This window comes from Acomys minous (genome assembly GCF_964271855.1).
Source record: "Acomys minous genome assembly, chromosome: 8".
Taxonomy (NCBI): Eukaryota; Metazoa; Chordata; class Mammalia; order Rodentia; family Muridae; genus Acomys; species Acomys minous.
The window spans coordinates 62,951,951-62,979,946 of record NC_140489.1 but is presented as its reverse complement, the minus strand read 5'-3'; the positions used below and the strand labels follow the sequence as shown (position 1 = coordinate 62,979,946).

The window sequence follows — 27,996 nt, the reverse complement described above, 5'->3', positions numbered from 1 at the left end:
CATCCCCCTCTCCCTCATCTTCCTGTCTTTGTCTCTTATTCCCTACCCTCCGTCCCTCTGGGGCAAACAAATCTTTGTGTTGAGAGTGTGGTCTTGGTGGTCTTGCGCTGATACGTTTACATTTATTTTCCATATTTGTTGAATGTGTCATCTGCTGTAGCTATAAGTTAAGTCCACTTATATACTGCAGTTTAGTGGAGGTTTGTTTTTAGTGTTTAGATGAGAGTAAGGTATTGAAATCACCTACTGTTTTATTAGGACCTATCTGGTCATTTATTAGTGTTGAAATAAATAGAGTCCCATTTTCTTTCTTTCTTTTTTTTTTTTTTTGAGACAGGGTTTCTCTGTGTAGCCTTGACTGTCCTGGACTTGCTTTGTAGACCAGGCTGGTCTTGAACTCACAGCGATCCGCCTGCCTCTGCCTCCCAAGTGCTGGGATTAAAGGCTTGTGCTACTACCACTATACCCGGCTGTATTTAATTTTTTCTATTTCCCTCCTCTAGACACATCTAGAAAATGTGGACAGGGCTTTTTAGCTTTCTTTCTTTCTTTCTTCTGTCTGTCTGTCTTTCTTTCTTTCTTTCTTTCTTTCTTTCTTTCTTTCTTTCCAAGACACATTTCTCTGCGTAATAGCCCTGGTTGTCCTGGACTCACTTTGTAGACCACGCTGGCTTTGAACTCACAGGGACCTGCCTGCCTCTGCCTCCCGAATGCTGAGATTAAAGGCGTGTGCCACCACTGCCTGGTACATTTTAGCTCTTTTGTTATCTATGGTAGTTGAAACATCTGAAACAGTATGTATTGTGCCACCACGCCCGGCTATAAATAGAGTCCCAACAGTGTGTATGTACTTTTTTTTTTTAAATTAATGCAAACAACCTTCTTTATCTCCCCTCACTAATTTTGAATTGATACTATTTTATCAGGTCTCAGAGTAGTTATGCCAGCTTGTTTTCAGTTCCTTTTCACTTGATAGATTGCTTTTCATCCTCCGACTCTCTGTCTGTGAGTACCCTGGAGGAAATAGCTAGAAGTTTTCTTAATCTAATCAGAGATGTCAAGCCTTCTATTGGTGAGTCGAAGCTGTTTAAACTTAAGGTCGTTACTGCGGTTAGGGCCAAGAGTTCAATGGCTGCTGTGTTGAGCATCATGGATTCCCCCCCCTGTCCCCCTCCCCCCCTGCCCCCCCCTCCGGTTCTTCTTTGAGAGTCTGTTTCTCTCCAAGAAGTTACTCTTCCATGTGCCCCTGAGACTGAGGCCATCTTTCTTCCTCCTGTGTGCAATACTCCTTACCCAGTGCTGGCTTGGTGGTCACGAAACGTGTTAGTTGAGATGTTCTTGTTTCTCCGTCAAGTTTGCAAGATAGCTTCATTGTAGATGAAAATTCTTACTTTAAAGGCTTGAGATATATCATGCCATGCTTTCCTGGCCTTGCAGAGTACTGAAGGAATGCCTCATATTTCTTCCTTTGTAAATTGGCATCTTCAAAAAAAAAAAAAGTTGGCATCTTCTCCTTGTAGCTTTTAATAGTGTTTCTTTGCTCTGTTTTGACATCTTCTCTTTGATATGCCAATAGGTTCTTTTCTGGTCATGTCTGTTGAGTATTCTTAATGCCTCCTGAATTTGAATGTCCATTTCCTTCCCCAGATTTAGAAACTTTTCTGTCATGATTTCATTGAATAGAGTCTCTTTGCCTTTAGTTTTTTTGTTTTTTGTTTTTTTATCTCTGCTTTTTTTTTATCGTGTGGATTCTTAAGTTTTATAGTATCCTAGGTTCTTGGATATTGTGGACATGCTTTTCTTTTTCTTTTCTTTTCTGTTTTCTTTATGGGTGTTTGAATGTAATATTTCATCCACTGTGCTCTGTTTTTATTTGAATCATCGAGTCCTTGGAAATTGGAGACTGTCAGATAGCTGCACTCGGGGGAGGGCAGTTAAACTTGTGAATCACTTCATCCCTCTGGTTCATGACGATGCTGAGGCTGTTTTGAACAAGTGTCTGATGTGCCCCAGAGCTGTCTTCTCTTTACATGTTTATCTTCTTACCTTCTGTGTGAGGCAGGAGCTTCTGCTGGACACATTTAGCTTTGCAGCCTGGGCTGGGCAAGTTCTCTACTCCTCCCAAGACTCCCCAGATGGTCCTGGGGCGATGTGGCTGATTCTCTAGTAGGGATAGTGGTGGATCAGGGTGTGGTCGGCACAGAGGACCTGTCTTTTTGCTTTCAAAGTCTCCCAGTGGGAGGATGCTGCTGTAATGTTAAGTAAGCTCTGGGCCTTCAAGTTCTACAGCAAATAGCTGGCTCCAGAAGTTGATCCAGGCTTAGGGATATCAAACTCCTGAGTCATTCTCAGTTACTGAGACCTGTTCCCAGTCATTAGAGATGGGGCTGTCATTCCTTACACACTTTATTGCCTGGGCTAAGCATCCTGCCGCCTGTCCTTTTTGGCTTTTCTGTTTTAAAGCCAATCCGACCTGCAACACTGTCTCTCAAAGCTGTTTTTCACCTTGGGGTCCAGGAAGTTAAATCCAGGCTTCCTGACTCATAGTTGCCTCCTGGTTTTTGGTCCCAGTATGGGTCAGTTTTAAACAAATTGGTACCCTTTCAGAATGGTCACTAGCCACTGGCCACCGAGTCACGCTGGGTGACAAAACGGGATTCCTCTGCACTGCTAGAGGAACGCTGTCTCACAAACCTTTGACACTGGACTTGGGATTTCCGAGGCCTGCAGGCTAGCTTTGTGAGGAGGAGCAGCTGGCTTACCTTCTAGATAAAGCGTTTACTTCCCTTCCCCTCCCCCTGCCAACACACCCCTCCTAACTCAGGAAACGCATAGGCTTTTTGACCACTACTCTGTAGCCTGATAGCTCCTTGCTGCTTGTATCGTTCCTTGTGCTGGTCTGGTCTGTGAGAGGAGTTGCTCAATGCTGTTGCACTACTAGCGTCCAGCTCCTTCTATCCTGTGACCTCAATGCTCCGCATCTCTGCCAAGGTCTGCCTTGGGATCAGCACAGCCATCTGCCTTTGCCAATCTGCTCCCAGACTGCCAAGAAACTCCGTGCGTTATTTATAGTGTAGCCTCAGCTGGTTGGCTCACCTACCTGTATGTCACAGTGGCTATGCCAAATAGTCACCCCTGACTCCCCTGATAGTACCCCGCCCTACCTTCCCTTTCCCCACATGAGCAAGGTTTTGTTTTCTTTGTTTTTTTTTTTTCCAGAGAAAGTAGAGGGTTTTATGTCTGAACTTGTTATTAGGAGCTCCCTATTCACCCTACACTGGCCATCTTTTTGTCACGTCTCAGAGGATGCTCTAAGTTTCCCAAAACCATCCCTCCATCTGCGGATTTGATAGAGGATTTTGACCTCCATTGCTTTTCTTTATATTTCTCTTTATTTACACTGCCTCTGAAAGGATGCTCATATTTTCTGAATTTTAATTATTTTATTTTATGTGTATGGATGTTTTGTTTGATATATGCCCGTGCTCCATGTATACATCTGGTGCCACAAGAAGAAGGTGTTGATGCCCTGGGACTGGAGTAACAGACAGTTCTGAGCTGCCACGTGGGTGCTGGAATTGAGCTGAACCATGTCCTCTGGAAGAGCATCCGTCGCTCCTAGCCACTGAGCCATCTCTCCAGCCCTGCATCTTCTGTATTTTAAAGTATGGCCTGTTAGCTCTGCCTTTCCCAGGCTACCCTACCTATTTCCTTCTTTTATTTCTACCTTTTTCAAAATGTTATCTGTACTTATGAAAATTTTCAATTTCCATTTAATTGTGAAGACATTTGTCTTCCATAATTTTAAGAGACTTGCACTCAAATACTGTTCATTTATAATGACCTCCTAATTATCAGTCCAAAGCTTCTGTTTGTTTTCCCTTTCTTTCTCCTCTTTATTCCCTCTCTTTGTGTCTTTCCTTAATGCTAGACAGTGATCCCAGGGCTTTCCACATGCAAGGCAAGTGCTGTGCCACTGACCTTTGCCCCCACCAGGACCTATTTCTTATTTGATTCCTCAATGGATCAGGTATTTTCCTTTCTTTATTTTCTCTCTCTCTCTCTCTCTCTCTCTCTCTCTCTCTCTCTCTCTCTCTTTTATGAAACAAGGTTTCTCTGTGTAGTTTTGGTTGTCTAGGCACTCACTCTGTAGACCAGGCTGGCCAGAAACTCAGAGACCTGCCTGTCTCTGCCTCCCTAGTGCTGGGGCTGGGATTAAAGGCATGTACCACCACCACCTGGTAGGATTAGATATTTTTATATTTTTCATCCAAGCTACTTAGAGTTTAGCTCTTCTCTGGAGTCTATGAAATCATTCTCTTGGAAATTTCCTCCTTTCTTCACATTTTTTCATTCTCTCGATACTGTCTTTGAGCCTTTTCTTAAATGCTCACTTATTCTACTATTTCTTAACTTAGATGTATATTTATATGTTTTTTTCTATCTCTGGCTTGATGATGACATCCTACTTAGGACTGAGTGTTCCAATGTCTCTCACTCTGCACATGGTCCAGTTGTGAGTCTGTTAATTCCAATCCACTGCAAGAAGCAGCTTCTGTCATGTGAGTTAAGCAAGATGCTGATAGATAGACATAGGAGTATGTCATCAGGAGTAAATTCATTGCTGTGTTCCTTTGCCAGAATAATAGTAGTAGGTTTCCCCTGGAGGCCATGACCTAGCTAGCCTCAGGTATGTTAGTAGTATCAGGTATGGGCTCTATATCTCGGAGTGTGCCATAAATCCAATCAAAAAGTGGTTGGTTACTGCCATAACATTTGTGCCTCTATTGCACCAGTGTATTTTGTAGGCAGGTTCCCTGCTGTGGTGACAGGGATTGTGATTACTCTTCTTCTGCAGTAGCATGTAGAGTACCTTCCAGTACCATGGGTACCAATCAGCAAGCATGGAGCTTCTAGTCAGGCACAGCTCAACTCCTTTGTGTTCTCTGGCATATATACATGTTGTTTTCAGTAATAGGGCCATGGCAGCAGGTTGTGGAGAGAAGCCTTGGCAATAGCCTGTGATGTTTTGGGGGTTTCCATGGCCTCCTCTGGACAATGACCCAAGTTGCAATTCCTGGCACTAGGTGGGGGTTTTACTTGGCATAAAGTGTCGACTTGGAGCATTGTTTTCTCTATTATTTGGTAACTCCATTTAGATTCCTTTCATATATGTATAGATTTTAGGAAGCTTCTGAAGTAGTAGGTAGGATATTTGAAAACCATATGGAAACGTCCACCTTATTTATTATTATTATTTTTTAATTTTTTAATTTTTGGTTTTTTTTGAGACAAGGTTTCTCCATGTAGCCTTGGCTGTCCTGGACTCACTTTGTAGACCAGCCTGGCCTGGAACTAACAGTGATCCACCAGCCTCTGCCTCCTGAGTGCCGGGATTACAGGCATGCGCCACCACGACCTGCCCTTATTTATTTATTGGTGGTGTTTTTTTTTTTTTTTGCCATAGTTCCTGGCTCAACCACCTTATTTTTTGAGACAGGTTCTTTCATTGGCCTGATGCTTGGTTTAGTCACAAGCAACACAGATCCACCTCTCTGCAGCTCTCCAGAGCTCCAATTACAAGGGCACCACCATGTCCAGATTTTTCAAATATGGGTTCTAGGGATGGAATTTAGATCCTTAAGCAATTTTTAGACTGAGTAATCTCCCCATCTTCCTGAGTAGTAATTTAAACAACATTCTGAACTCATATTGAGACTGAAATTGGCCCTGCCTTACAATGGAGGAAAAAAGCTATCTAATGAAAAGGTGACTGAAGGCACAAAGTTTAATAATTGCTTAAAAATACTAGACATCAGCCAGGTGTGGTGACACATGCCTTTAATCCCAGCGCTCAGGAGGCAGAGGCAGGCAGATCTCTGTGAGTTCGAGGCCAGCCTGGTCTACAAAGAAAGTCCAGGACAGCCAAGGCTACACAGAGAAACCCTGTCTCAAAAACAAACAAACCAGATGTCATTGTTATTATCTCCTCCTCCTCCTCTCTGTCTCCTCCGCTTCCTCTTCTCCTCCATTTATTTATTTATTGGTTTTTTCTAGACAGGAATTCTCTCTGTAGCCTTTGCTGTCCTGGACTCACTTTGTAGACCAGGACTTCCTTTTTTTTTTTTTTTTCAGGACACAGTCTTACTAGGCAGCCTTATCTTAGCTGGTCTGGAACTTACTATGTAGACCAGATTATCCTCCACCTCATAGAAATCCACCTGACTCTGCCTCCCACGTGCTCAGATTAGTGAGGTATACACCATGATGTCCAGCCTGGATATTTCATTTTTCACTTATAGACAGAACTGTAAAACTTGCCATGACTTCTGCTGAGATCCAGAGAAAAGAAGCTAGGTTTTGTTTGTTTGCTTGTTGTTGTTGTTGTTTGGTTTTTTGTAGCCTTGGCTATCTTGGACTCACTTTATGGACCAGGCTAGCCTTGAACTCACTGAGATCCACTTGCCTCTGCTTCTCTGAGTGCTGGGATTACCATGTCTGTTTGTTTGTTTTTAAATAGGAGGAAAGAGAGTAGAATGATCTCTTTAACAGCAGACAAGGCGTGCTGAGTAGCTAGCACTTGTGTGGGCCTGGCTTGTATGAGCACTCAACTACCAGGGACTAGTTCTATGACTCACATCAAAAGGCTGTGGGCAATGTCTGCAGCTCCTTCTGTGGCTCAGCCTTAAAATCCAAACAAACATTAGCAAGTTACAAGCTATTTTGATGAGTAACTCACATTCTAGCTGAATTAAATGAACACAGACTTTAGCATTTTTCAGTTCATTTGATTAAAGTTTAGCTAATTCCAAATAGAAACCATTCTGTTTTCATAATTCCCCAAAGCGTTAAGACTAAAGGGGATCATACAATTTATCAAGTACAATTCCTTCCTTGTTATGATGAGACACCAAGCAGCACAGAGTTTACAGGAAGGCTGAGACTTCAGGGTTAGAGGCTGACTCTTGGGTCAGGAACAGGGCCCCAGATACAACCAGTTCTCACGTCTGAGTCTGTGTAAGGGCCACGGGTAGGAAGAAGTGCCTTAAAATGTAGATTCTGGGTCTGGCAGGTTGGACAAGTTGCTAAAGCCGTTTTTCACCAAGTCTGACAACATGAGTTCAATTCCTGGAACCCATATGGTGAGATTAAAAAAAAAAAAAGAACCATGTCCTGCCAGCTGTCTTCTGATTGCCACACACCCATCTCAGCATGCATAGGTCCTGCTCCTAATACATGCATATAAAAACTATTTTTTTTAAAAAGGTAGAGTGCCTTTTGCCTAATGTGTGTGAAGCCATAGGTTTCATTAAAACAAACAACATATGAATTCCTGCCCACTCTCGGAGAGCTAGGGTGAGATTCAGGAATCGAAGAACTTCTGAGTCAGGTAATCCCCAGATCATGCTTAGTTAGAACACTGGGAAGCTGTGCAAGGAAATCATGAGTTCCCTTAGAACAAGCCCGCTCTCTCTTTGCAGGGTCAGACTCCACTGACAGTAAACAACCCTTAGGCGAGTGGAGGAGCCTTTCGTCCTGTTGACTATCATTTGGGACATTGTGAGGGCGGGGTGGTGTTATCAGAGACGGAGCCCGGACCCCGCATCTGTCAGGTAAACCTTCCAGCACTGAGCTGCATTCCCAGGCTCTGCCCCGTTTGTAATCTTTCAAGAGATTGAAAGATCTTTAGAGATGACCACTAAATTATCCAGACCGCCCTTGTAATTGCCATTTTTGATGCTTCAGTCTCCCCAGCAGCTATTACAGATGTGTGGCAGTAGGCTCAACTGGGAACTTTTCTTTAGAGGTAGAAGGGCCCACTGAGTAGACAGCTTTTCCCACAGTGCAAGTGTACCGTGTCCGGGGAGTCTTTTAAACCCCAGCGGAGGCAGCAGGCGCACACAGAAACCGAGCCTCTGAGAAACGCTAAGACGTTATGCGGAGTCGGTTCCCCCATCCCTACCATCTAGACACTACACTTAGCATCTTGCTGTACTTGCGTCACTAGCTGTATGCTCGTCTTTCCACCCAAGAAGAGTATCCTCCTTGCCAGGGCTTTGACACCCCCTCCATCTCCACGGTTTCTTTTGGTACAGCTGGTTCCCCGCTGTTTTGGGATCCCTGTGTTACATAACCTTCCCGAGACGTAACCCGTGTCTCGTCAGGGTAGGCAGTCAGTGACGACGGGGCGACTAGATCTGTCTTAGTTTCAGCTGTAATTTCATAAGTAACACTGCTGCCCATTTCTATGTGGGTAAATTTTCAGCTGCCTCAAAACCCAATCGATTAAAGTATGAATCCGTCTTTGCAGTAACACATACATTAAGTTTTACAGTGATTAAAAAAAAAAATCCCTTTTCATGTGGTCACTTAACCAGCTGCTCTGATGTTCATTTTTCTTTGAAATGGTAGGCACGACCTGGTTATGCTCATTCCTGTGCTTACAGAAGCCATCAGCCTATCCTAAGTGAGCTACTCTCCTTGTCCCGCTACTCCATAGAGCATGTCTCTCTGCCAGTGAATTCTCCTTTCTCTAAATCCTATGTATTGCAACCTGTGTAACCCTTCCAAGCCTTTACATTTTACTTGTTTAGTGTGTGTGTGTGAACATGTACTCACCCATGCAGGTGACCATGGAAGCTAGCGAGTGACACACAGAGAGGGCCACATCAGGATGGTGTCCTCAATTGCCTTGCTACCATATTTTTCATTTTTGGTTTTTCTTTTTTTTTTTTTTAAAGATTTATTTATTATGTATACAGTGTGCATCAGATCACATTATAGATGGTTGTAAGCCACCATGTTGTTGCTGGGAATTGAACTCATGACCTCTGGAAGAGTAGTCAGTGCTCTTAGCCGCTGAGCCATCTCTCCAGCCCCATTTTTGGTTTTTCAAGGTAGGGTTTTTCTGTGTAGCTCTGGCTGTCCTGGAACTCACTCTGTAGACCAGGCTGGCCTCGAACTCACAGCAATCCACCTGCCTCTGCCTCCCAAGTGCTGGGATTAAAGGTGTGCGCCACCACTGCTCAGCGTCTCTCTACCTAATTTTTAAGGCAGAGTCTCTCATTGAACCTGGAGCTCACCTTTGGGTTACTGGGCGGTCCACTTGTCTCCGCCCTGCTGGCGATGGGCTCTACAGGCTGCAGCCTCTGGTTCTGATGTGGGTGGTGTCGATCTGAACTCAGGTCCTTATTGTTGCACAGCAGGAACTTTACCCAGAGCCAGCTCCTGAGACCATTTCGATTCCTGCCATTTTCTTTCAAAGCCTCCAGTGCTTTGTCCAAAGCTAGAAATTCTTTTCTCATCCTTAGTACTGACAGAAGGCCTTATTCTTCAAAGGTTCGCCAGATTGTCATGAGTTAAATTTTTATTATTATTATTATTATTATTATTATTATTATTATTATTATTATTATTATTTGTGTGTGTGTGTGTGAGAGAGAGAGAGACACACACACACACACATGTGAGGATCAGAGGACAACTGTGTCAAGTTGGTTCTCTTCTACCTTTATGTGGGTCCCAGGGATCAAGTCTTTACCTGCTGAGCCATCTTTCTGGCATGTACACATTTTTAAATATATAGATTTACCACCACAGCAAGAAGTATTTATTCTGTTATCCCACATTCTATTGACAGCCTTGTCCAGACATCACAGATGACATACTGTGTGTCTGTGTCTGACCTGCCCCTAATAGGCAGAGCGTCCTTGGGTTAAGGGTCATGTCTGAAACCATTTCACACAGCCCTCGGCTCCTTTGCTTATTGGCAGATCCAGAACTGTGATTTCTAAGTGGAAAGAAACTGGTGGAAAGAAACTGGTCATGATGTAGTGTCAAGCAGAAGCTGGAACAGTTTCTTTTTTTTTTTAAAAAATAATTTATTTAGTTTTATTTTATGTGCATTAGTGTGAAGGTGTCAGATCCCTTGAAGCTGGAATTACAGACAGCTGTGAGCTGCCATGTGGGTGCTGGGAATTGAACCCGGGTCCTTTGGAAGAGCAGGCAGCGCTCTTAACCACTGAGCCATCCCTCCAGCCCCAGCTGGAACATTTTCAACACCTTGGGTTACCAAGGGCAAGTGCGGGCAATGGGAAGGGACAGAAGCCCTGAGGACAGTTACTGATTCTAGTCAGGCACTGAGGGAATTAGCTTTGAAGATGATCATATTTTTCTCACAAATAGGCTTACATTAGGGCTTCAAAGTATATCAAAAGTATGCCAGAAATAGGAAATAAACCTTAGTCTGTCTACAGTCATACAAAACTCAAATAAATAGGACCTCAAATCTGGACCCAAGAATTACATTTTGCCAGTATGGTCAGACACATTAAAAAAAAAAAAAGAAAAGAAAAAAGAAAACTTTTCCCCAAAACAACAAACAACAAGAAAATGACAAAACCCAAAACACTTCACAATTTCTCTCCCAATTCCCAATAAGCATGGGAATTGTTAAATTCTGTTACATAGGATGTAATACATACGTTCTTTTTGCTTTCTTTCATGTAAAAGGTTAAACATGTCAAATTGTATTAAGCTTCTTCAGAGCAAAATACTGGCTAACACAGTACAGATAGTCCATATTGAAAAAAATGATAAAGGGTAGACTCAGTGCACAGTGACAGTACCAGGCCCATGACACTGGATTTCTGGAACACTTAGCGGGCTGCCTCAGCCCACTCCTGGAATATAGGCTCAAGCTATGAGAAGAGCGTAGCATGGGGGAGGAGAGTGGCCCTGACAGTAACAGAAGCCAGTGGCAGGACCTGGACCAGGGCCTTCCCAATCTGCCCTACTTAAGGGCTGGGTCACATGAGGTCACCTGGAATCATCCTGTTCTGTGGCTAGCAAGAACCTGTGTGCGGAGACAGAAAAGATGATGGTAGAATCCAGGACGACTCCAGTCACCTGCTTAGTTAGTGTTCTCAGGTCCCAGGAAGCTGCCAACCTTTTTAGTGGTATCACCTTTGTGGATGACACCCTTGACCTGTGTTTAACTAAGTGCCCCACCTCTCTTTATTTGAGCCAGTCTCGCTATGTAACTGTGGCTTGCCTGGAACTCTGTAGACCAGTCTGACCTTGAACTCAGAGAGATCTGCATGCCTCTCCCTGCCAGGTGCCGAGACACACGCCACCATGCCCTGCGCTAGGAGACCATTTTTGTGTTACCCGGGGCTTTAGGACACAGACTGACTTCCTGTAGTGCTGCTGTCACCTCCCCCCCCCCCTTTCTGACTCCACCTTGTTAGGGAGGCTCTTTTCTCTCACCAAGTCCCTGCCTACTCAGGCCCTTTGAGTCTAGGCTTCTAGTGCCCACTAGTAAAACCACTTTCTGACATGATCAGTGTCTTGTATAACACCCCAAGACCTTGTCCATCAGTGACTGTGCTATTTTCAGGGGCCCAGTGGAACCCTCCCATTGGAGCTGTCTTTTACTTAGAGCTTAGATGCCTAGTGCTCTGACAATCCCTGCCTGGCCCTGACCCTCCCCTATAAAGCCTGAGACACACATGTTCTGGCTATTGTAGTCACCAGCTTTTATTGTTATCCTGAAGGACTGCCTGAGATTCCAGTTGACATGGCATTCTGGTGGGTTAGGCAGAGGTTTGGTGCCCCATGGTCCTCTCTGAATCTCACAGCAGGCAGCCACAGAAGGCTCTGTAGAACTCAAAAGGAGCCTTTTGGGGTCTAGCATCTCTCCTCCACTCATGTCACCGAGGCTTGTCACGCAATTGCCAGGGTTTGGCAAGAATCAGCCAGCATCCTCTCCAACCTCTAGTTGTACAGCTACCCTGTATCTAGAGGTCTCCAGGCTCCTGAATACTTGCTCTCTGATGACCTCAAGGTGTCTTGTCCTGGCTTGCTGTTCACCTGGCGTAGGGACCTTCTTTCTTGGGGAACCCCTTCTTTCCCTGCCCCCATGAAACAAATTTCTTCATGCTTTCATAACAAAATAAAAAACAAGCAGTTAAAAGTAGGATCATGTGGTTGTGTAGTGCATGCTTTCACTAAGGCATCATCATTAGTGTTATAACCCTCACCTGAGAGACAGGGAAGGCATCTCCCTGTGAGGTCACAGGCAGCCCGATCTACACAGTGAGCTCCAGGCCAGGCAGGACTATAGAGACACTACCTAAAACAAAAAGAAGGATGATATTTATCCCAGCATTTGTTGTTTGTGTTGCACACAGAACTGCTTTATTCTGAGATTAGGTGTGTGTGTATGTGTGTGCAAATAAAACTTGTTACATCAAAACTCATATTTGTAAACACAATTCACACATTTTGTTTCAGAGTTTATTTTATATATGGCTAAAATATGTATTTCCTTACATTTAACATCTGTATTTTAAGGATATTAGCTTCTGAACACCTTTTTATAGACAACACTTTCATAACAAAGACAGCTGTACTATAGTAGGAAGAGTACGGAGTGAAGCTTGAGAAAACACACACATCTTTGCTTTTGTTGGTATAGCACTCTTCTGGGGTCATCTACCACAGCAAAGCAAGGTGCAGCTATACTAAACTTGCTTCTTGGAGCTCCAGCCTTTATTCATTCATAACTAAGAAATCAGGACTGTTTGGCCCTGGTACACCTCCACCATCGCCTCTGGTAAAGTTTACCGAGGACTACCATGCATGGTAGCACTGTGGCAGAGCCGTAGGAGGTAAAGTATTTAGACTTTATGCTGTCTGCCCACCATTACTGTACTCTTATAGTCCAGAGATAAAAAGTGCTCAATCAAGAATGGTACCAGTATCACACGAAGGATGGTTGGTGGTAACAGAAGTTACTGTGGGGATGAGAGAGGTTGCCTGGAGCCACAGAGCAAATGATGATGGATTCCGAGGAGAAAAGGGCAGTGAAGTTAAGGGTGTGACCTGAAAAATGATGCTAGACTCATATCGAAGAAGTCCTGAGAGCAGTTGTGGGAGAAAAGTTTTGAAAGGTGACCTGGAGCTAAGTTACCCAAGACCAGGGCAGGTGACGTAGTTCAGTGGGTAAAGGAGCTTGCTGCCGGGCCTGGCTACCTGAGTTCAATCCTTGGGAGCCACATGATGGGAGGAAAGAGCCAACTCCTACAAGATGTCCTCTGACCTCCACACTGGCTTTTTGGGATGCACCTTCCCCTCCTCCCCCATAAATAATTGTAAAAAACCAAAACAAAACCCCTCGATACTAGCCTTAGAAGTGTTGACTTGCTTCTGAGTGATGATGGGTCTGGGATTCTGGTGTGTGCAAGAATTACCTGGCACTGGGTGTGGTCGTGCACGCCTTTACTCCCAGCACTCGGGAGGCAGAGGCAGGTGTATTGCAGCCAGCCTGGTCTACAAACAGAGTTCCAGGACAGCCAAAGCTATATACAGAGACACCCTGTCTCAGGGGGAAAAAAAAGAAAAAAGAAAAAAAAAAAAAAGGAATGGCTTGTGGCTTGGATTCTGAGCTTCCTTAGCCAGGTGGTGGCGGCAGCAGCATGCGCCTTTAATCCCAGCACTTGGGAGGCAGAGGCAGGGAATTCGAGGTCAGCCTGGTCTACAAAGCGAGTTCAGGACAGTCAAGGCTACACAGAGAAACCCTGTTTCAAAAAACAAACAAACAAGAAAAGAATCACCTGGTAGGAAGCCTGGTGACTAGATAGATTTTGATTCCTAAGATTATGATTTAGAATTTAGAAACACTTTTTTTTTTTGTTGAGGTTTTTGAGGTTTCAAAAGCCCACACCATTCTAATTGGCTTTCTCTCTCTGCTTCATAGATATGGTCTCAATATATATATAAGCTCCAGCACCGTGACGGCCTGCCTCCTGCCATGCTCCAAACCAAGATGGTTATGGAATAATCCTGTGAAACTGTAAAAAAAAAAAAAAAAAGCCCCCAATGGTGTCTCTTTACAGCAACAGAAAAGCAACTAAGACAGATTTCAATTGTCTTATAAACTCTGAAAACTCTTAATTTTTAGGTCTGTAGGTCTCTCCTCTGGCCTTGTGTTATTTAATTTTTTTCTTTAGTATTTGAAATGTTTTTTATATTTTATTTAGTGACTGATTTTGTGTATGGGAATACAAGCAATATAGTGTGCGTGTGGAGGTCAGAGGGCAACTTGTGGCAGTTGGTTCTCTCCTGCCACACGGGTCCCAGGAATTGAACTCAGGCCATTAAGCATGTTAGCAGGAACCTTTACCCCCTGGGCCATCTCACTGGCCTCTTGTTAATGTATTGAAAAGTATTGTTGCTTAACAATGTTTCTTTTTTTCTTTTTCTTTCTTTCTTTCTTTCTTTCTTTTTTTTTTTTTTTTTGAGACAGGGTTTCTCTGTGTAGCTTTGGCTGTCCTGCCTGGGCTTGCTTTGTAGACCAGGCTGGCCTTGAACTCACAATGATCCGCCTACCTCTGCCTCCCGAGTGCTGGGATTAAAGGCGTGCGCCACCACGCCCGGCTCAACAATGTTTCTTGTCTATCTCTCTGCTATCTAAAGAGTTTTTGGCCTCTTGGACTTTGCTTTCTTTGCAAGTTACTTTCCAAGGTTCTGATTTATGAATAGCGTCTACATTAATGATCTGTTGGCTCCCTAGTGACAGAATAAAAGTTGCCAAACATCAGTATCAAATACCACAGGATTCTATGCCACTTGTCTTGGAGAATAACCACCACACTGTTATCACAAGGGACAATGTCATGTTAGAGTTTTACTCTTGGTGATCAGAACTCGCTACAGTTGGCTGACTGCATTGGGAGCCTTGACTCCAACCTCTGCTGTGTAGACTTTGTCCTACAGATAAGAAGTTACAACAGCTTCTAAGCTCTGCAGTACCATAGATAAAGACAAGTTCTAGGAATGCTGCCCTGAGACAGCTTGCAAAGAAGGCATGAACCATCAAAATGAACACATACTTAAAGTCATTATCAAGGAGGGTGTTCAGAAGGAAAAGAAAACATTTCTAGTACCTCTTCCACTTCAGAAAGTACTCTTATTTCAGTCTATCAATAGGGTGCGGGGCTGCAGAGATGGCTCAGGGGTTTAGAGCACTAGCTGATCTTCTAAAAGACTTGGGTTCAGTTCCTAGCACCCACATGGTGGCTAAGAGCCAGCTAAGAATCGTCTGCAACTCTAATTCTCGAGGATCCGGTGCTGTTTTCTGGCCTGAATGGGCACTGCATGATGTGTCGTGCACATATACTACAGGGAAAATGCCCACATACATTTCTTAAAAATCTCATAAACAAATAAATACAATTTATATGCTGGACTTATGGTTAGGGTCCAGGCCAGGTTTAATGGTCATACACATTTAAAAAACACCACATAAATAAATAAATAAATAAAATGTATAGCCTGGAATGGTGCATGCCTATAATCCTAGCACTCAGGGAGGCAGAGGCAGGTGGAGTTCGAGGCCAGCCTGGTCTACAAAGTGAGTCCAGGACAGCCAAGGCCAACACAGAGAAACCCTGTCTCAAAAAAACAAAACAAAACAAAAAAAAAAACCCAACAATAACAACGAAACAAATAAACAAACAGAACTGAAATCAAGGGCTACACAGAGTTGCAGAAGCAGCAAGGTAACTTTGCTTGTGCAGATTAGAGAAGACATGCTTTCAAGATCGACAGGCGGCCACACGAGTGAGGACTCAAGAGCCTACATTCTTGCTTGAGGCTTCCTTTTATGGGGTTCAAGAGAAGAGCTGGTTATTAGGGGAGTAATGTAGGTGGTTCTCTATTTTCCTAACAGGCCAAATATTTATTTTTCCTACTGTGCCTGTCCCTTCCCTTAATGCATCTGGTTTGAATAATCTGTAAGCCCAATTACACATAAGCAGACACTGGTTGAAAGGTGGGGTCCCTCTCAAAGTTTACTACAGAGCAGTTTTGCCTCACTGGTATGTATCCACAATTAGTTCAGGCTAGATCCTTTTCTTCCTACTCTGATACTTTGAGGATAACCTGGAGTAGAAACCATCAAAATTTACTTGTTACTGGCGGGGAGGTGGGGGGCAGGGAGACTAGTGCTGTTGCCTGGAGATGGAGCACAGCAGCCTGATGCAGGTGGCATTTCCAGGGTGTTCTGAGGTCGCTATATGGGAAGCGTGTGTGAGTATAGTATATGCAGGTAAGGGAACGAGGCTAAAAAGTGCTTTAGAGGAAGGTGGGTGGGTGTGCGTGGCTCAAACCAAATGGGGTACCAAGTTAAACCATCTCCTCTGCTTACCTGACTGCTAAGTACAGTGCGGTTCTGTCATGTGCTTTTGTTACGTAGTTATCATATATGAGATCCTCTGCAATGCTGGTGACGGAGTAAATATCTGACATGACATTTTCTCCTCTAACAGCAGTGAAGTTGTCACTGTCCAAGACAAGTGGCTCAGAATGCTGTAGTATTTGATGTTGGGTCATGTTTATTCCTTCACTATAGAGCCAACAAATCATTAGTACAGCTATTCTTTCCGGTGAAATATCCTTTAAGTAAATTCACAGCTATTCACAGTGGAGGAAGCTGGGAGTGGGGGGGGGGGGGGCCACCAGGGGGAGGTGTGACTTACAAAGGTGCTATGTAGCATGTAAGGCTGTAAGTTAGGAGCTAATCCTATTGTCCCACCCCAACTCAGGGCTGCTGCACGTAGATGTTTAGCAGCTTAGGGAAGGTACTACATGGTCTAATGTGTGGCTCAGGCCTCCTCCTGCTGGGATAGCAGGTCTTCTTCTGTAACTTGAAGCAGTGACGCAATGACAAAGGTGTGATTCAATTTGCTTTTGTTGTTGTTGTTTGTTTTTTCGAGACAGTGTAACAGCCCTGGCTGTCCTGAACTCACTCTTTAGACCAGACTGGCCTTGAACTCACCCAAGTGCTGGGATTAAAGGTGTGTGGCTCATTTTGCTTTATTAAAAAAAAAAAAAAAAGATGTGTGTGTGTGTGTGTTTTCAGAGCAGACCCCTGGAGCTGGAGCCACAGGATACTGTGAACTGCCGGACATGGGTGCTGGGAGCTGAACTCTGGTCCCTTGAAGAGTAGTGCATGCTCCTCACCACTGAGCCACGGCTCCAGTTCCCTTGCTGAGGGTTAGAGACACGGCTTAGGGGTTAATAGCACTGGCTGCTCATCCAGAGGACCCAGCCCAGCACCCACAGAGAAGCGCAAAACTGTCCGTAATGCCTATTTCAGGGAATCTGACACCCATACACAAACATTCATGCAGTCAAAACACCAAAGGAAAAAAAAAACCCACATGTTGAAGCTTACATATAGTATTTTTCACAAGTGGCTCCCAGTTTCTAAATTGAGAGATTAAAAAGCACTTAGGGGTGCTTAGAGAGATGGCTAAGTGGCTAAGAGCACACACTGCTTGCTTAGAGGACCTCGGTTCCGTTCCCAGCACCCACATCAGGCACAGCCACCTATAACTCCAGCTCTAGGGTAGCCTCTAGTCTCCAAGGGCCCCTGCACTCATGTGGACATACCCATAGACAGACATATATATATATATATATATATATATATATATATATATATATATAAACACATACATACACACACACACTTATGGTTAAAATACAATAAATCTTTAAGAACATTTAGGAAGTATATTGTTTGAAACATTCTAAAATCTTAGAAAACCTGAGGCATGAGGCATCTAAGTTAGGGGCAGCTACGCTTGTGCCTAATTTAGTACATAAACCAATTAAATGGCAGGAGAGAAGCAGACTCCTCCCTCACCAAGGGTAATTTCAGTAAGTCTTACTATAAGAGTTGAAAGATGGAGATGATTCCTCTGTACTGGATGATCTGCAGAAAATGACTGTCTTTTTTTCTACAAGTCTTCCTCATCATGGGTATGAAAGCAAAGTAAGTGTGTATACTGATGGGTTTTCGAGCCTCTTAAAAGCCAAGGTGAAGTTTCTTACGAGTCTATTATTTTCCTTGCTTTCCCCTTATCTGCCACCACCTCTAATGAACAAGCTTTCATGCACCTGGAGTGCCATTCTCCACAATATCTCTGGCAATTTTTGTAAGGAGGATTGCTTGAACTAAATCTGAGGCAGTGACTCAGCATTCTACCGAAGCATAAAATTAAAGTGATTTTCAAGTAAGTAATGTAATCTTTTTTGAAAGACATACACGTGTCCTTGGAGAAACTTTAAGAAAAATTGGGGTTTCTAAGCTTATGAATAGTTTATTACATTTCAACAACTGTATTGTGAATCAATAAAACAAAAGCTAAGGACAATGAGCTCAAGTTATTGATTCTTAAGTTTCAAAATAGAACAGTACAGGAAAGCTTTTTTTTTTTTTTTTTTAAAGGGACTTCGGGGTTTGCGTGTAATAGGAATTTAAAGTGTTGAAACACAGACTAAGGAAAATGTAAGGCACTGGGAGATGGTGGCCAGCAGCCACCTCAGATGTCTACTTCTGGTAATTTATTTTTCACTTTAAAAACTATCTTAAAGTTTGTAATATTTATTTTTATTTATATTTACTTATTTATTTTTGTTTTTTTGAGATAAGGTTTCATCATGTAGCTCTGGCTGTCCTAGAACTCACCATGTGGACCAGGCTGGCCTTGAACTCATAGAGATCCACCTGCCCCTGCCTCTCAAATGCTGTGAGCAAAGGTTTGTGCACTACGCCAGGTTTAAATATTAAGCTTTATTTATTTATTTATTTTTAGGTTTTTTGAAACGAGGTTCCTCTGTGGTACCCTTGGCTGTCCTGGGCTCCTTTTGTAGACCAGGCTGGCCTCTGCCTCCGGAGCACTAGGATTAAAGGAATGTGCCTAGCTTGGATCCAGGATTTCTTGGCAAAATATGTTGCAGATCTGTATCTTCAAGACGAAAGTGGAAAAACAAAATAAATAAATAAGTAAAATAAAACCCCTAACAACAATCCAGGTCATTCTATACCAGCAAGTAGCTGTGGAAAGGAATCTTTCAAAATTCAATTAGGTGCGTGTACGGTCCGTTGGTGTCCAGCTCCAACACTTGCCTGTTGCCATACGTGCCGTGCGCCACGGCAACCCCCGCTTCCGCACACTTGGCGTTGGCGGCTACTGCTTTTTCGCACAGACAGACAAACTGCGAATACAGTTCTAAGCCTTCCTCCTTTCCACAGTTGGAGTGATACTGCATGCTTCTGCCTTTCACCCTGCCTCCGAGGGTGGCTTGAGGGATGATGAGCACGTCACCAGGTAGATCCAGGATGGAGACGTGCTTGCCATCTTCTGTTTCACTTAATTTCACATTTAGCAGCGTGTTAACTGGGTAAAGAAAAACAGTGAAACATTTTGAAGTGAAAAACAAACGTGAAGAAAATCATCAATCTTTTTGTTGGTTATCAAGTTTCATATTTAAAACCTGGTTTTAAAAATCCAGTCTCTAAGCCGGGCGTGGTGGCGCACGCCTTTAATCCCAGCACTCGGGAGGCATAGGCAGGCAGATCCCTGTGAGTTCGAGGCCAGCCTGGTCTACAAAGTGAGTCCAGGACAGTGAAGACTACACAGAGAAACCCTGTCTTGAAAAAACAAAAAACAAAAAACAAAAAAAAAAAAGAAAGAAAAAAAAAATCCAGTCTCAAAACAAAAAACAAAACAAAACAAAAAACCAGTCTCTAGATGTTAAAAAGGCCTTCACAAAATGACACAGCCCAAGCACAAAACAAAACAACAAACCAAAACCAAACCAAACCAAAAAAACATAAAGTTCTGAATTTCATACAGAAAATACCAACGTGCTTAAAATCTGACCTGGCACCTAGGCTCACCTACATAAAGTTCACCCAAAATGACCTACATTCAAAGAATTATCTGCACACTGGGATCTCAAATATGGTTGCATATAGGGAACACATGGATGTTTGTTCTCTGCTCCTCTTATTTCATGAGCAAATCCATTCGTTCAATTCCATTATAAGCCAGATGATTTAAAAAAAAAGTGTTTATCTTATTTTGTTTATTTGTGTACTTATTTATTAGGTATATAGTGTACACCTATATGCCGGGAGAGGGCGCCAGATCTCATTCTAGATGGCTGTGAGGCACTATGTGCTTGCTGGGGATTGAACTCAGGACCTCTGGAAGAGCAGATAGTACTCCTAACCTCTGAGCCATCTCTCTACACCCTAAGTTAGATGATTTTGTAACTTCATAATTTAAGGCAATATTAACATGGACTAACACTTTATAAATAAGGCCTATTGGGAAAATGTAAATGTACATGTAGGCAGCTGGAGAGAAGGCTCAGTTGCTAAGAGTATCGTCTACTCTTCCAGAGGACGGAGATCTGGTTCTCAGCATCCACTTGGCAGCTGTACCCGACTCTAGTACCAGACTATCTCCTGCCCTCTTCTGGCAACGCTCTCACATGTTACACAGACGTATGTGCAGGCAAAACAACCACACACATAAATAAAAACAAAATCTCAAACCTCCCCCCAAGCACCAAACAAAGAGTCCATGGCAACACTTTAATAGCATTATGAGGCTGTTTACCCGAGCTGCCATAAGCATTTATGTGCACTAGAAACCTAAAGTTAGGAAACCTTTACAGCTCAACACTAACCATTTTGATGTAATAAACCAAGGTGTATATATCTACTCTTAGGTTATCCCTCCTTCTACAAAGGAAGAACAGAACAAGTGGTAAAGAAATTCTATAAACCTTACACTCCCATCCTCAAATCATGCTTTGGAAGACATGCTTTGACTACCAGGCATGGCAGACCATGGTTTTAGTCTCAGTATGAGAGGCAGAGGCAGCTGACCTCTGCGAGCTCCAGCCCAGGTTTATTTTATTTTAAATTTTAAGGTCCTGCTTCTAGTTCAGCTGAGCTCAGTCACTACACACACTGCAGTGAACCTCAGCAAGGACTTGGCATGACCACCCTGCTCTACAAGTCGTGCGCTCAGCCTGGTAAAAGCCGGCTGAGCCCTAACCTAGGCTGCGAGCCTCGTGGTTGCTTCTTAGTTCATTTAACTAAGATCTCTCTTCAAACTGTGTTGTGTAATTGTGTTGTGAACAGCTCTCTGCCTTACAGCCAGCAGCCCTACTGACTACATCTCAGGAAGCAGGAAATCTCGGGACCAGCGCATTCCAATGGAAATCACTGTTCCACTACCCAGGCCTCAGGCTCAGGACACACTAGGTCAGCAATTCTAGATTAACAGGCAATGAGCGCTAATGCTGTTTTATTAGACTTTCACACTGCCCCCCTCTACTGGCTGTAACTGAGAACTCACATATCTCTGTGTGGAAGCAAATACAGTACAAAGAGAAAGAGAAGCAAGTTGGATTCAAATGAAACAATAACTAATGGTATGTTAGAAACTTAAAATATTGTAAGGTATGTTATTAATCAAATACCTCCAATGACACAGGCAGGAGATAGGGGTGATGGTCGTGGTGGTGACGGAGACAAGAGAGGGCGATAGGAAGTAAAGTCAAAGTATATTATATAGCTATAAAACCTGCCATTTTGTAAAATGAATATAAGCACATACACGCGTGCACGCACTTGGGAGAGTGTGGTAAAGAAAGCCACGTGACATCTGCTTGGATCTCCGTGGCCACTGTACTCACACAACCATCTGTACTCTGGGCTGAGCTGTACATATGAGCTTATGTGGCTTCTAAATCAGTCTACAACCCATCTGCAACACTGTGACGCACACTCTTTACGTTTTACAGCACACACTGTAATTAATTACACCGGCACAACTTAGGAGCATGCTTCTTGGGGCTGCTCAGATGGCTCAGCAGTTAGGAGCTGCTGTTGTTCTTCCAGGGAACCTGGGTTGGATTCCCAGCAGCCCCAGCGCAGCGCACAAGTCTCTGTAACTCGGGTTTCAGGGGATTTGGTGTTCTCTTCTGGTCTCTGATGGCATCAAGTATGTATGTGGCAAAAAACACCAATTCACATTTAAAACAGAAAAGAAAGAACCAACCGACCACCCACCCCATCCATGTTGCTTGAGCTAGGCCTGCAGCCCTGGCTGTAGCAGAAAGCCTGTGCACTCAACTAGGTCTCGTTATGGCGGTTTTTGTTTTTTCCTTCAAACTGTGTTTGGGTGTTGACTGCCAAGAAAGGCTCAGGATCCTGTGCGGCAGTGGAGCACTTTCCTAGCATGCCCTAGGCCCTGGCTTCAATCCCTAGCACCACAGCAAAACAAAATGAAAAAGTAAAGATTAAAAATTATGCTTCCTAGCTGAGGTTACAGGTCAGCGACAGAGCACTTGCTTACCACGGTCAAGCCCTTCGTTCAACCCGAAGCCCCTCAGAAACAAAACAAAATCCCACAGAAGTCAATACAGTGAGTGGGGTTTTCACTGGTCCGGCTCTTCTGCTCATGGGTTCCCATCTCTCCATCTTTATCCGTCTCTACATCATAATGAGTTTCACTGTGAGAAGAAAGAAAACACATACCCATTTTGGGAAGGAGTTCTGGGTCGGCTCCCTTGAAGAAGCACACGTAGATGACTAATCCTCTCCGAATCTGTGAGAGACCACACAGGAATCGCAGATTAGGAAGCAGTTTACAGAGAATCAGCTCAACGCGGGGCAGGGTGGGGGTGGGTGGGGGTGGAAGTGGGGAGTGTGAGGGTGGGGGGGGGGGTGGGGGTCAGGACGGTTCACAACGTCTACAAGCATGGAGGTTTAAAAGCCAAGGAGGCCAAACAAGAATAGTCTTGAATTCTAAGTCAACTATGGGGAACAAAACCTTTCTCAAGTCTTACTCATTATGATTGTTTATTTCAAAAATTAAGATTACAATATAATCAGCTGGAGGTGGCGCACGCCTGTAATCCCAGCACTCCAGAGGCAGGTGGGTCTCTGTGAGTTCGAGGCCAGCCTGGTCTACAAAGTGAGTCCAGGACAGCCAAGGCTGCACAGAGAAATCCTGTCCTGAAAACCTAATCAATCAATCAATCAATCAAGAAAGATTACAGTATAATCAAGAGCAGTGGAGATCTCAAACCACATTTTCATTTATTTCTACTAAGTCAAGAGAGCTTTCAAGGAGCCTCCCCACACAAGGCCAGGCTGACAAACTTAGGCTGATTTATTCAACACCAATGATGTCTGTTGTACCACAAAGGACAATAGTAAGCAACAGCGCCACTGCTATCTTTTGATGCTCCTCTTTATTTTCCCCTAAGAGAGTGGTGTTTTGGGGACTGACTCTGACAGGAACTCTGGTGTCCCCTATCTGACCACCTTCTCTTGGTGGGGAGGCCTGGTGGCACTCAGAGGAAGGGTGAGCAGGTTACCTGGATGAGACCTGATAGGCTGTGACCATATGGTGGGGAAAGAGGTCTCCTTCTGTCAGAGGTCCCGGGGAGGGGAATGGGGTGAAAGAGGGAAGGAGGGGGGAATGGGAAGATACAAGTGAGGGGATAACAACTGACATGTAATCTGAATAAATTAAAAAAAAAAAAAAAGGCCAGGTGTGGTGTTGCATGCTTTTAACCCCAGCACTCGGGAGGCAGAGGCAAGTGGATCGCTGTGAGTTCAAGGCCAGCCTGGTCTACAGAGTGAGTCCAGGACAGCCAAGGTGAAAACAGAGAAACCCTGTTTCAAAAAACCAACCAACTGCTGGGCATGGTGGCACACGCCTTTAATCCATGCACTTGCGAGGCAGAGGCAGGCAGATCTCTCTGAGTTTGAGGTCAGCCTGGTCAACCAAAGTGAGTCTAGGTCAACCAAGGCTACACAGAGAAGCCCTGTCTCAAATCCCCCCCCCCCAAAAAAACCCAAAAATCAAAAACAAAACAAAAAACCAGAAATCCATCCAACCAACCAACCAATAAATATAAATAAAAAACGAAGACAGAGAGAGGGGGGCAGGTATTTCCACATAGGCCTTATTCTACTTTTACTATCTACAAACTCAAGGAAACTGTTCTGTGGTCAATACCATAAGTAAACCCAATGGTTAGGCTTTGCAAATTGCATTTCTGACAGTAACTTCTATATGAAAAGGTTGGTTGTTATCAGGAATACGCACTTACTCATGCTACATAGTGATTTGAATATTTTTCTTAAACTAGTTCCTGTAAGACAGGCTACAAGAAAACAAGCAAGTGATAAATGACTTTGACGAAAGCATTGATGGAATCGCTTGGCCTGAGATTCTGCGTTCATCTCCTTGACTCACTCGATCCAGGAGCGACCACAAAGATTAAATGAGTTAATAACTGCAAACTACCTAAAACAGTGCTGAGCTCGTGGCAAACACGACACGGCTGTTTATCAAATGCCACAGAGAGATAAATGTAAAGGCAGAGGCAGTTTAACTTCCAAAGCATTTTGTATTATTTATATGTGACTGGGACTCAATTTAACAGTTAGTGGCACTCGACTATATCTTTCTGGCTCTTTCTGCAGGTTTGCACTCATACTTGAATTACCTGGAATAAGATTTTACTTTAGTTATGTGTACCTGTGTGCCTGTGGCAGGTGCCTGTCAAGTCTAGAGGAGGCCATCAGATCCCACGGGGGTGGGGGTGGGTGGGGGGAGGGGGGGAGTACAGGTAGGTGTGAGCAGCCCCATATGCTGGGAACTGAACCCCAGTCTTCAAGAGCAGCACTTGCTCTCGTCTGAGGAGCGCACTCTCTCTTTAAAGGCAATTGTACTTCTGGGGCAACAGGCAAGCACCTCCAGGCATATCTATGGTGAGGGGCTGACAAGCCGAGCCACCCGCATCTGCACTACTCACAGGCGCAAATCTTCCACACAGTCACAATTGACACCTGGATGCCAGAATTAAGTACCTAGTTCTTACCAGAAACACCCACACTCCCCAATCAGAGCATACAGCCTCCTTATGTTATTTTCTTTTAATTTCAGTAGTAGACCTCCCCCCCTCCCCCCAAAGATAGGGTTTCTGTGGGTAGCCTTGGCTGCCCTGGGCTCTCTTTGTAGACCAGGCTGGCCTTGAACTCACAGCAATCCACTTGCCACCATGCCGAGTTTTCAGTAATAGATCTTAACTTGTGACCTAAAAATCCCTTCCTTCAATGTTACTAATACATTGGAAAGCAGGTAATTCTCGCTGTAGCTTTAACACATTCAGTGCTCACAGCAAGGAAAACATTCCTTGGGACAGCAAAAGCTACATGAATAAAACTAAGAAGCAAGATAACTTCCAAACAAAATGCTGTCTCATTAAAAAAAAAAAACTTTGATAATAGAACAGAGTAAAGGATGACTATTGCTCTGTGGGAGGGAAGCCTGTCAAACAGCTTTTAAACTGTATAAACACAAAGGGATTGTTGGAAGGCTGTAATAAAATATGTGATTCTGTATCAGGAAATGTTGTGGGCAACACGGATAAAGATGAAGGATAGACTCTAAATGATTGAGGTCGTAACTTATCATACCAGACGGAAACAATGAAAACAGCCTAATTTTCAGATATAAGCAAAATTTCAAAATCTCAAGGAAAAGCTCTAACCCAAATATTAAGGAAAGAAAGGAAAAGAATTTTGATAAGAGGGAGATGGTGAGGATCCTGGAAGCTTTATTTTTGTAAAGGCAGGGTTTGCCCACGTAGTCCTGGCTGGCTGAAACTGGGAGGGTACATCTGGATGCCCTTGAACTCTAGAGATCCGCCTGCCTCTGCTGGGATTAAGCGCGTGCACCACAACACTCAGTGGTATTAGAGTTTTTAACGCTTGATTTCAGATCACCCACATACATGGCTCATGGGTGGCCTTTGCTATGACGAAAGGGCTATGGTAGGGAATGCAGGATATTAAATCTAATCTAGTGGAGGTGAGTGAGAGTCTCTAAAAATTCTGAGAGCCGTTTGGCGGGGTCGCTTACGCTGTTACCCCAACACTTAAGATAGTAAGGCAGAAGGATCACCCTCAGGTTGAGGGTTACAGAGACAGCCAGTCGGGCACAGACCACCAGAACAAGCAAGTCCAAAGAGACAACTAGGCCCCCCACTAGGGTGGGCAGAGCCAAAGGGGCATGCTCTTTCTCCCACGACAGATGAGAGGAAGACAGGCGCGGTTTCGCGGGAAGAGCCGGGCGTTACCTCCACCCACTGCGCCGCGGCGTCTCCGTCCGCCGGGCGCACTTGCAGGCGAGCATGCAGGCATTGCTGCAGGAGAACTCGAGCCTGGACCGCACGGCCACCGTCCGCCATGGCTCGGGTCTGCGCCGCGTAAGCTTCGCCAGGCCCCGCCCACTGCCCGTGGGCCCGCCCTCTCAGGGGTGGGGCTTCTGCCTGGCTCTCCATAGTCCCGGATGTGAGTTGATTTTTTTTTTTTTCCCCCTTCTTTTCACTTAATCTCATCCTTGCATACCATGGTTTTGGTTTTGGTTTTGGTTTTGGAAGTAGGATCTCAGGGCTCAGGTTGGTAATTGTAGCCATGTCACTGAGGTGTACAGGTGTGCACCCCACAGCTCCACCCCCACCCCACCCAATCCAGCTATGCTACCTGCTTCCTGTCTTTTGAAGAGACCGTGTTTTCACTTCAGAAAGCCTAGGTTTCCAGATGTTGAAAACAATGTAAGTCAGAGTTATGTCCATGCTACGCTCACTATAAAGACAAATAGTCAGGATGGAATCAGCAGAGCTCAGAGCAAGCAGAGATGGAAGTACAGCAGCAGCTCTGAACCTTTAAGTCGTGACCCCTCAGTAGGGTGACCCAAATAGTTACGTCACAATTCATTGAATAATAGCAAAATCATAGCTATAAAGTAGCAACAAAAATAAGGTTATGGTTGGGGGTCACCACAACACAAGGAACTGTATTGAAGGGTTGCAAGCATTAGGAAATTGAGAACCACTGAACTAAAAGCTGGAACCCTTTCAAAAATATTTCTTGCCCACTTAATAAATCAGTGCTGTCTCCTATATCAGAAATGCTACAAGTAATTCTGATTCCACAGCTGCAGAAGGGTGTTTATATGCTGCATGGATGCACTTTTGGAGACCAATTCTTTATTATCATTTTTAAAATTTTTCATTTATTTTTATACATTTTTAATTAAAATATAATTATATTACTTTCCTCTTCCCAACCCCTTTCAAGTCCCTTCCCTCCAGGGTCTTCCATTCCCCCACTTACATTAATAACCTCTTTTTGCTTCAATTATTATGGTTATAACGGTATGTATGCACAAGCATGTTTTTTTTTCTTTTTATTTTTTTCTTTTTTTTTCTTTTTTTTCAAGACAGGGTCTCTCTGTGTAGCCTTAGCTGTCCTCGACTCACTTTGTAGACCAGGCTGGCCTCGAACTCACAGCGATCCGCCTGCCTCTGCCTCCCGAGTGCTGGGATTAAAGGCATGCGCCACCACCGCCCGGCACTGCACAAACATGTAAATACAACCTGCTGAGTCTGTTTTTATTGTTTATCTTTGTATTGTGTGACCAATCAGGGGCCTCATTCTGAGGAGGCGAGGTTAATCCTCTCTGTGTGCAGTCATCAGGTGCCTGTAGCTCTTCGCCTAGCGGTAGAATCTGATGCGATGTCCCATTGCTTTGTTCAGGCTTCATTTATGTAGCCATTTCTATGAGAGACTGTTTCTCGGCAGACAGCCTGGTGTTCCGACCTTTACAATCTCTCTGCTCCTCTTCTGAGGCGTTCCTCCAGCCCCAGCTACAGGAGCGTCTGTGATGCAGCTGTGATGTGATGTGGATGTAGGCACTGGGGCTGAGCGTCCCACAATCCTCTGGTCTCTCTCTCTCTCTACATTGCGCCCAGTTGTGGTTTTCTGTGACGATTCCCATTTGTTGCAAAGAGAAGCTTCTATGATGAGTGGTGATAGGCACACCGTGGGTAAAGGGATAAGATTTAGAACGTGAGTAGGAATTATGTCGCTCTAGCAAAGTTACGGTACACAGTGTATTTTTTTCTCAGCCCCATGGCTTTGCTACCCTCCCGCCTCCCACCCCCCACCTCCCACCCCCTCTAAACTGCCCAGGTTCTAGTATCAGGAATGATTTCCCTCTTGTTGAGTGGGTCTTAAGTCGAATTAGACAGCTGTTGGTT

At 44.2% G+C, this 27,996-nt stretch overlaps 1 protein-coding gene across 1 annotated transcript; it reads right to left on the bottom strand.

The window, feature by feature from the left end:
* Nucleotides 1-18,150: 18,150 nt before the first annotated feature.
* Nucleotides 18,151-26,174, bottom strand: DTD2 (D-aminoacyl-tRNA deacylase 2). The gene is made up of 3 exons (XM_084791832.1): nt 26,032-26,174; nt 22,412-22,481; nt 18,151-19,250 (listed from the first exon to the last, which is right to left on the bottom strand). Exons 1-3 carry the CDS (start codon nt 26,140-26,142, stop codon nt 18,925-18,927), a joined length of 507 nt encoding a protein of 168 aa, XP_084647958.1. The 5' UTR covers nt 26,143-26,174; the 3' UTR covers nt 18,151-18,924.
* Between the last annotated feature and the right edge of the window lie 1,822 nt (nt 26,175-27,996).